An 8,975-nucleotide genomic window follows, 5' to 3' on the forward strand; every position below is an offset into this window, starting at 1 on the left:
ACATCCCAGACGGTTCCCAGCCCTACCCCACCGGCACCGCAGCTCTGGGGAAGCGGCTGAAGTGGTCTCCCAGCCCTGCGGGTGTCTGCTTTGACAGGGACCCCCAGGGAAGGGGCTGGGGTGCGTTGTCCCCACAAAAGACATCACAGCACATGGAGGCTGTGGGTGCAGAGGGGTTTATTAGGGGGTTAGGGGGCCCCGATCTACAATGGTGGGGATGGGGGAACGGGGAGGGGTGCAGGGCCAGGGGCTCCCCTGGTAGAGGGGTGAGGGGCTGCAGCCATCATCCTCCATCCTCCTCCTGGCCAGAGGACAGCATTGGTTTCAGAGCCGTGCCCGTCAGGAAGCCAAGCTGGGAGGTGGATTTGTGACCGCTCCCTCCCTGCTGCCCTCTCCATGCAAAGCCACGGGGTGTTCCTGGCATGGAAGCCATGGGGGCCATGTCCCCATGGAAGCAAGAGAGGGACGTGCCAGGTAATTCAGGCCAACGCTGTGGCTGTTCCCCTCTTGGGGGAGGCTCCCAGCTGGTCTCTGGTGGCCAGCAGATTTTAATGGGGTGGAAGCCACCCTGTGCAGTGGGGCAGGGATGGGTTGTGCTGCTCCCTGTGCGACAGGGGCTGTGGATAAGGATTCTCGAGGTGGGTCGAGGCAATGGGGAGATTTGGAGCAGGAGGAGGCTGATCTGTGCATTCTCATGTCTCTGGTATTGCTATCGGACCAGCTGTAACTGAAACGCAAACTGAAATTGGTGCCTTTTGAACACAGCGGAAGCTTCTGCTGGTTCCCAGAGCTACGGAGTCGCAGCCCCCCGAAACTCAGCCCCCTGCCGCCCGGCAGCATAAAGAATTGCCCAGAACCCCCCCAGCTCCTGGGTATCTGTGAGTGCCCGCTGGGGGGAGGGAACCCTGGGCTGGGGCTGGGGCACACTGTCCCCCAAACACATCTCAGCGCACGGAGGCTGCGGGTGCACAGGGGTTTATTGGGGGGTGGGGGTCCTCGCCTCACAGGGACGGGGCAGTGTGGCCGCCCCAGCCCTGACTGTGGGCGCTGCTGCTCCCACACCAGCAGCATGCTGTCCTCACTCAGAACACCTTCCCGGGATTCATGAGGTTGTGGGGGTCCAGCGCAGCCTTGATGCGGCGCAGGGTGTCCAGCCCCTCCTGGCCCAGCTCCTCCAGCAGCAGTGCCCGCTTGCCCAGCCCCACGCCATGCTCCCCGGTGCAGGTGCCCCCGGCCGCCAGCGCCCGCCTGCGGGACACGGGGTCAGGGGGTGCCTCGGGACCCTCTGTCCCCAACCCTGGGGTCACAGCCCCACCTGCCCAGGCGCTCGGTGAAGGCGTGAACGCGCTGCGCCTCGGCCGCGTCCTGTGCGTCGAAGACGAGGATGCAGTGGAAGTTGCCATCGCCCACGTGTCCCACCATAGGACCTGTGGGGCTGCGGTTCAGAGGCTGCAGCGGGGGCACAGAAGCCCCCCAACCGCCCCCCGCACTGACCGGTGAGCCCGCAGTCCTGCAGGTCCCGCTGGGTCTCCACCACCACGTCGGGCAGCCGGGAGATGGGCACGCAGACGTCGGTGGAATAGCCCTGGGCCAAGAGGGCAGAGAGTGGGTCTCGGCTGTGCGGGCGCTGTGGTCATCGCCCCCATGCCCGTCCCTCACCTGGCAGCCTGGCCGCAGCGCCAGTGCCGCGTACCACGCGCTGTGCCGCATGGCCCAGAGCCGCCTGCGCTCCTCCGGCTCCTGCGCCCAGGCCAACCCACGGCCACCATTCAGCTGCACCATGTCCTCTGCCAGCGACCAGGAGCCCTGCGGTGGTGCCCGGCCGGGACCCACAGCAGCCCCGAGCACACTGCCCTTGCCCCGGGACCCCCGGTCCCCATCCTGAGGACACATCCCGCTCCCTCTGTCCCTGGGCCCCTCTCCATTCCCCTGGGGCCACATACTGCTCCCCTGGTCCCCGGGCGCCTCTCCTTCACCCTGAGACACCCCTGCTCCCCCTGGCTCTGGGCCCCCAGCAAAACCCCCAGTGTTCCTCAGTTCCCATCCCAGGCACCCATCCTTGACTCCCTTGTCCCTGGGTACCTGTTCCTCACCCCATCCACACATCTGGTTCCCCTGTCCCCTGTGGGCTCTGGGCACTCATCCCTTGCCCCCGTGACCTCAAGGTCCTCAGATCCCTGGCCCTTGGCTCCCACCCTGTCCCTTCCCCCAGGATATTCCTAGCCCGCCATCCCAGGTCCTGGGCACCCATCCCACACCCCACAGCCAGATCATGGTCCCCAGCACCCTCCTTTCACATCAGGACACCCCTTGCCTCCCCATCTCCCACCCCTGGGCCCTTGTCCCTGGGGGCTCCCAGCAGCCCCTCAGCCCAGGGGGGACTCTGCTCCCCTGCCCTCATCCCAGGTGCCCACCATGGCCCAAACCCCACACTACGACCTTGTGCCAGCGCAGCCGTACCCATCTGCTGCTGCTGCTCCACCAGGCTGTGCTGGGAGCCATGGAGCTCCAGGAGCAGCGTGGCTGCTGCTGGCAGCTCCAGCCCGCTGTAGCGGCTGCAGGCGCCCGCCATCACCTCATCCAGGAACTCTGTGTGGGAGAAGGTGACGCTGAGCCCTGCACGGGCTCCAGCTCTCCGGCCCCTCCACCAGCCCTGGCACTCACCGATGCGGGCTATGGGCACGGCTGCCTGCAGCACCTGGACGGTGCAGCTCACGGCATCCCGCACGCTTGGGAAGGTGGCGATGGTGACGGCAGTGGCCTCAGGCAGTGGGTGCAGGCGCAACGTGGCCTGAGTCAGGAAGCCCAGGGTGCCCTCGGAGCCCACGAAGAGTGAGGTCAGGTCATAGCCGGCTGCCCGCTTCCTGCATGAGGCTGGTGAGCAGAAGCTGCATGGACCACGCCCGGCCCTTCCCATGTCCCCAGCTCACACCTGGCCTGGCGCCCGGGGCCGGCGGTGTGGAGCAGGCGTCCGTCAGGCAGCACCACGCGCAGGTTCAGCACGTTGGGCCTCATGGTGCCATAACGCACTGCATTGGTGCCTGAGGCGCCCGTGGCTGCCATGCCGCATAGCGAAGCATCTGCCCCGGGGTCTGCAAGAGGGGAATGGGGACAGGGCCATGGGATGTCCCCATGGGGCCTCATGATGGCACCCTGGGACCCCAGTCCCGCAACCACACCTGCCCCAGATGCATCCCACTGCACCCTGGGGACCATGGGGACACCAGCAGCCTGGGAAGAACAGCACCCATTCCTCCGTGGGCACCCAGGGGGCACCCTTGGGACCCCAGCACCTCAGTGAGCACCCACTCCCTCACCACACCCCTGGGACCCCAGCACTCCCAGGACAGCGCACCCCCAGAACCTTTGGGGCGCTGGCATTCCCAGCCCCGTGGACCTCCCTAGCACCACAGCACACCCACAGACATCCCCTGGAAACCTGGGACTACAGCACTCCCAGTCTCACGGGCACCCCCAGTCATCCCGGCTCCACAGGTGTCCCCAGCAAACCCCAGTGCCACTATCAGCTGCTGCCGGCTGTCCCAGCACCCACAGTACCAACAGGGAACCAGAGCCCAGTGTCACGCAGGTAGTTGTTGAGGGCCTTGCGGGTGACACCGGGCTCCACCACCACCGAGAAGTCCTCAAGGCTCAGCTCTGTGATGGCATCCATGCGGCTCAGGTCAAAGCAAACGCCACCCTGGCACAGGGTCACTAGTGTGGCTGGGCACAGCCAGGCACTGAAAGCCCCAGGGTGCGGAACGGGCAGGAGTGATGGGGTCTGGGGATGTTTGGGTTCCATACCTGTACGGCATTGACGCCGCCCTCGAGGCCAGTGCCGGTGCCAAAGGGCACCATGGGCACGCGACTGCGGTAGCAGAGTGCTGCCAGCTCCTGCACCTGCCCCACCGCCTGAGGCCACACCACCACATCCGGAGGGGCACAGCTGGGGACAGGGCGGCACCGCTGACCACCAACCACAGCCCCCCAGACACTTCCCCTCTCGTGGTCCTTCCCTGCCCAGACCTTTCCCAAGCCCGTGACTCCTGCCCTGCCCAGACCCTTCCCAGGCCAAGTCCCCAGACCCTTTCCCTGCCCAGACCCTTCCCCTCTTCATGCCACTTCCCCTATCCCACAGTCATTCCCCTCTCCAGACTCTTCCCCTCCACATGGCCCTTTCCCAATCCAGACCCTTTTGCTCCCCACACGCTTCCGTCCCTCATGCCCCTTCCTCTCCCGTTCCTCTTCCTCTCCCATTTCCCATTCCCCTTGCCCTCCCCAGACCCTTCGCCACCCTAGCCCTGTCCCTTTCCCAGGATCTTTACTCCTCTCAGACCCTTCCCCTCCCCGGACCCTTCCCCAGGTCCCGGGCACCCACGCGTGCATGGACTCATCGTGCCCGTGCTGTTCCCGCGCTGCCGTGGCTGTGGAGACGTTGGGGGCGCCGACCACAGCCCTCAGAGCCTCCACAAAGTCGGGGGGCAGCGTGCACTGTGGGGGAAGATCAGCAGCATGAGGGACTGTCTGGGGGGCACGTGGACCCTCATCCATAGCAGCGCCCCATTCCCTCTGGGACCCTCATCCATAGCAGAGCCGCATTCCCTCTGGGACCCTCATCCATGGCAGCGCCCCGTTTCCTCTGGGACCCTCATCCATAGCAGAGCCCCATTCCCTCTGCGACCCTCACCCATAGCAGAGCCCCATTCCCTCTGGGACCCTCATCCATGCCAGAGCCCCGTTCCCTCTGGGACCCTCATCCATGGCAGAGCCCCATTCCCTCTGCGACCCTCACCCATAGCAGAGCCCCATTCCCTCTGGGACCCTCATCCATGCCAGAGCCCCGTTCCCTCTGGGACCCTCATCCATGGCAGAGCCCCGTTCCCTCTGGGACCCTCACCCACGGCAGAGCCCCGTTCCCTCCGCCCCCCGTGCCCCCATCCCACCTTGGAGCAGCACCCCCGGCGCCCCAGGGCCAACCCCAGCCCCGCTCCCCGCCGCAGGGCCATGCCGGGCTCCGACGGGACAGACGCGGCACTGGGACTCTGCCCCCTCCCCGCCCCCCGCCTTAAGGTGGCTCCGTGCGGGACGGGACCGGGACGTGTCCCCGTGCCCGGCCACGAGTCCCACAGGTGTCCCAGGGGTCTCTATCCCTTCCCATGTGCCCCCCACGCCAGGACACGCGTCCCCGCGCCCCGCCAGCAGTCCCACGGGGGGCTCTATGCTGCCTGTGTCCACCCCACTGTCCCTGTGCCTTGCTAGGGGCCTCCACTCCTGCCCGTGTCCCTCCCACTGCCCCCACGCCAGGACACGTCTCTATTCCTGGCCAGATGTCCCCGCTCCCTGACCCCGTGTCCCCGTGGGAGCACACATGCTCCCAGCCCCGGTCTCCTCTCCCCACACCCAGTGCAGGGCCAGCTGTCCCCGAGCCTGCTCGAGTGACCCTGCACCTGCCGTGTGCCCTCACCTTGCCCAGGGGTCCCCAGGGGAGGCCATATGTCCCCAGGGCTCCTCAAGCCCCTCTGGCTGTCCCTGCCTGCTCTGGTTCCCTGCCCTCTCCTGTGTGTTCTGCACCCAGCCAGGGGGCTCTTCCCCAGGGGACACCACTCATCTCCATGACTCTTGTCCTCCCGGCCAGGTGTTCCCATGCCCAAACAGTGTCCCCATACCCCCAGTCTCATGTCCCCACCCCCAGCCTCATGTCAATTCCCCCCAGCCCCAAATCCCCATGCCCAGCCAGCTCTCCCCACCTCCACGCCTCCAGCTGTGCCAGCCAGGTGTCCCTATGGCCAGAGAAGTGTCCCCAAGCCCACCAGGTGCCCGTGTCCCCCACCCGTTGGGCTGCCCCACACCCTCCCTTCCCGGGGCAGGGGCCAGGACACAGTGCGTTGGGGTGGCAGCGTTTATTGCCGGCCTCAGTTGGCCGCCAGGATGGAGTCGATCCAGTCGCGCAGCACGGTGACGCGGGTGTAGACACCGGGCACTTTGGGGTCACAGGTGCCGCTGCCCCAGGAGACAATGCCCACCAGGGTCCAGACGCCATCCTTCTGGCACACCAGCGGGCCCCCGGAGTCGCCCTGCGGGCAGTGGGTAGCGGGTGAGGGCAGGGGCTGGGGGGCAGGGGTGTCGGGGGGCAGGGGGGGTTCCACGGGCACCTACCATGCAGGAGGAGGCACCGTCAGCGCCGGCGCACACCATCATGTTGCGGATGCGGAACCCCCAGTACTGCTTGCACTGCTCGTTGGTGAGCAGGGGCAGGGCCACCTGCTGCAGCACCGCTGGCGTCTGCGAGGCTGTGGGCGAGAGGGTGGCATCAGCGCCCACACGGCCCGCGGTGCCCAGGGGACGGGGACGGGGAGGACAGCGGGCATGGGCAGGAGGAGGGGGATGGCGGTGGTCAGGAATGGGGGCTTGTGTTGAGTCAGAGGACGGGCTGTGGGGGTGACGATGGCAATGGAGGGTTGGGGTGGGGATTGTGAGGAGGAGGAGGAGGGCAGGCATGGGGACTGGGGCTGGAGATAAGGATAGGAATGGAGATACAGACGGTGAGAGGGATGGTGCTGATTGTGGGGCTGGGGATAGCGATGGAGATGGCCCAGGGACGGGGATGAGCATAGAGATGACAACAGGGATGGGGGCAGGGACAGAAACATGGATGAGTATGAGGGTGGGAATGGGGAAGAGGAGGGCACGGATGGGGATGAAGGCGGCAATGAGGATGAGGACAGGAATAGAGATGGGTGATCAGGATGAGGATGAGGATGGGAATGAGAATGAGGGCAGGGATGGGGATGAGGATGGGGTCAGGCATGGGGACAGTGATGGAGACAGGAAGTTGTGGTACATGCGGCATCAGTCCGCCCCCAGCCGGTGGTGACACAGGTCATGCCCCCTGGGAAGTCCTCGTTGGGATCAGGCAGGCAGACAGGGGACACACGGGCTGACAGATGGGCCGGGGTGGCCAGTTTGATCAGGGTGATGTCATCGCGGATGGTCAGCATGTTGAACTTGGGGTTCTTGAAGACCTGGAGCCAGCAGCACCATTCCCAATGCCCACACACACAGGCAGGGTGCCGGGCACTGGGCACCCCACAGGGACTGAGGGGAATCCCAGGGACTCATGGGGACCTCAGGGACTGACAATGACACCGGGGACTCATGAGCATGGCGAGGAATGGCCCTGTGGGTCCTGGGCCAATGGGGTCCCGATGTGCAGATCCCAGCCCCTGAGACAGAGGAGCAGGGACACACGGGGGCCCAGGGGGCAGACCCCAAGTCCTGGGAGCAGGTGACGACCCCAGGCAATGATGGGTCCAGGGAGCAGGAGTCAGACCCCAGTCCTCAGGAGGAAGGGGCCTCCAGGGAGCCCACGTCCCACCCGGGGTGGTTGTGGGACAGAGACCTTGGGGCTGCCCAGGACCCCGCAGCCCCCGGCCCAGAGGCACTGGGCGGCAGGGACACCCGTGGTCACATCACCCACAGTGACTGGTGGAGCTGGGTTCTTGACCCTCATCCCTCGGGACTCCTGGGGATGGGCCTGAGCCCTGGGAAGAGGGGCAGCAGAGACACCCCAGGGCGTCCAAGCCCAGGGATGAGGGGACATCCCAGGGGATGTGGCCCTCAGGATAAGGGGATCGGGGACGCGACCTGTGGGACTCGGAGGACTCAGACCCCTGTGCTGGCAGTACCTTTGCGATGGTCAACCTCTGCTCATCAGAGGAGGGATCCTCCTGGTCGTACGCTCCCACCACCACAATGTCGGTGGTCCTGGACATGGACAGGCACTGAGCACCGGCACAGGGATGCGGGGCACCACCGTCACCGTGACCGCACCCGGCCCAAGGCTGGTGGGCGGCAGAGCCGGTGCCTACCTGACGCCGCAGTGGGCAGCAGTGACCACCCAGTCCTCGCTGATGAGCGAACCGCCGCACAAGTGGTATCCGGTTTTGTTCTGGCAGGGAGAGCTGCTCTCAGCACCCGGCACCACTGGCACCAGCGTCGGCTGCTCCGTGCCGGCACCCAGCCCGGCTCCCATCCTGTCCCCAGTCCCACAGTAGGTGCTCACCTGGAGGGAGACCTGCCACGGCCACGACCCCGGCACCGCCGGCTCGCCGTTGACGACACGGGTGTAGCCACGAATGACGGGTGCAATGGCGGGCACACCGCAGCCTGCAGGGCACGGGCAGCCGTGGGACAGGGGGTCCCCAGCCCAGCGCCCCCCCAACCGCCACCACCCACCGGAGCCCCTCTCCCGCCCCAACGAGCCCCACGGCCTCACGCACTCGCCAGGGAGAGGGTGGCACGGGCAGAGCCCACCAGCGCCAGGCAGCTCAGCAGCCACAGCAGAGCCATCGCCACTCGTGGGAACAAATCCTGCCTGGGGCTCAGCGCCTTTTATCCCCAGGGCTGGGCACAGCCCCACCGGTGGCCTTGTGGCACCCGGCACAGTGCCAGGACTTGCCACCGTGGCAGCCCTGGCACCATGGTATTCATCCAACCCCTCGTGTCCCACTGTCCGGAGGAGGGGACACTCTGAGTGTCCCTGAGGACACCCCACGTGTCCCTGAGACCCAGCCTGGGTGGCCGCTGGGATGGGCTTTGTCACCCAGTCCCCGGGGGCTGTTGGGCACCACCGTGCCCAGGTGCCCCCCGGGGGCCTTCGCAGAGACGTGTCCAAGAAGGCAGAGCATTACCCGGAGGTCGAGCAAAGGACCCTGCCCCTGCTCAGCTCTGAGGAGGAGGCCATCCCTGGAGTGCTGGGTCCAGTGCTGGGCTCCCCAATACAAGAAGGACAAGTCCAGCAAAAGGCCAGGGAGATGTGGAAGGGACTGGAGCATCTCACAGCAATAAAGGGAGGGTGTAAAACTTAGAACAATAAAAATCACAGAATGGTTTGTGTTGGAAGGGACCTTAAAGACTATGTACTACCACTGGATCAGGGGCTCCAAGACCCATCCAATCTGGCCTTGAACATCTCC

At 66.1% G+C, this 8,975-nt stretch overlaps 2 protein-coding genes across 5 annotated transcripts; both read right to left on the bottom strand.

Annotated features, from left to right (window-relative positions):
* Positions 1–21: 21 nt before the first annotated feature.
* On the bottom strand, positions 22–5,065 carry LDHD (lactate dehydrogenase D). 4 transcript variants are annotated; one of them, XM_054078689.1, is made up of 11 exons: positions 4,944–5,065; positions 4,379–4,491; positions 3,805–3,946; positions 3,559–3,700; positions 2,933–3,092; positions 2,665–2,864; positions 2,461–2,589; positions 1,660–1,787; positions 1,495–1,585; positions 1,316–1,365; positions 22–1,248 (listed from the first exon to the last, which is right to left on the bottom strand). In XM_054078689.1, the coding sequence occupies exons 1-11, from the start codon at positions 5,004–5,006 to the stop codon at positions 340–342; spliced, it is 2,127 nt and encodes a 708-aa protein (XP_053934664.1). In that variant the 5' UTR covers positions 5,007–5,065; the 3' UTR covers positions 22–339. The 4 variants fall into 4 exon arrangements, with proteins under 4 accessions (XP_053934664.1, XP_053934665.1, XP_053934666.1 ...); XM_054078691.1 differs by having other exon boundaries at positions 140–727; positions 1,316–1,427; positions 4,944–5,064; XM_054078692.1 differs by having other exon boundaries at positions 941–1,248; positions 1,316–1,427; positions 4,944–5,064.
* Positions 5,066–5,800: 735 nt separating this feature from the next.
* On the bottom strand, positions 5,801–8,352 carry LOC128853499 (chymotrypsinogen B-like). The gene is made up of 7 exons (XM_054078912.1): positions 8,280–8,352; positions 8,063–8,166; positions 7,869–7,948; positions 7,686–7,764; positions 6,842–7,022; positions 6,157–6,290; positions 5,801–6,074 (listed from the first exon to the last, which is right to left on the bottom strand). The coding sequence occupies exons 1-7, from the start codon at positions 8,347–8,349 to the stop codon at positions 5,913–5,915; spliced, it is 810 nt and encodes a 269-aa protein (XP_053934887.1). The 5' UTR covers positions 8,350–8,352; the 3' UTR covers positions 5,801–5,912.
* Positions 8,353–8,975: the final 623 nt, after the last annotated feature.

Source organism: Cuculus canorus, chromosome 13, assembly GCF_017976375.1.
Source record: "Cuculus canorus isolate bCucCan1 chromosome 13, bCucCan1.pri, whole genome shotgun sequence".
NCBI lineage: Eukaryota > Metazoa > Chordata > Aves > Cuculiformes > Cuculidae > Cuculus > Cuculus canorus.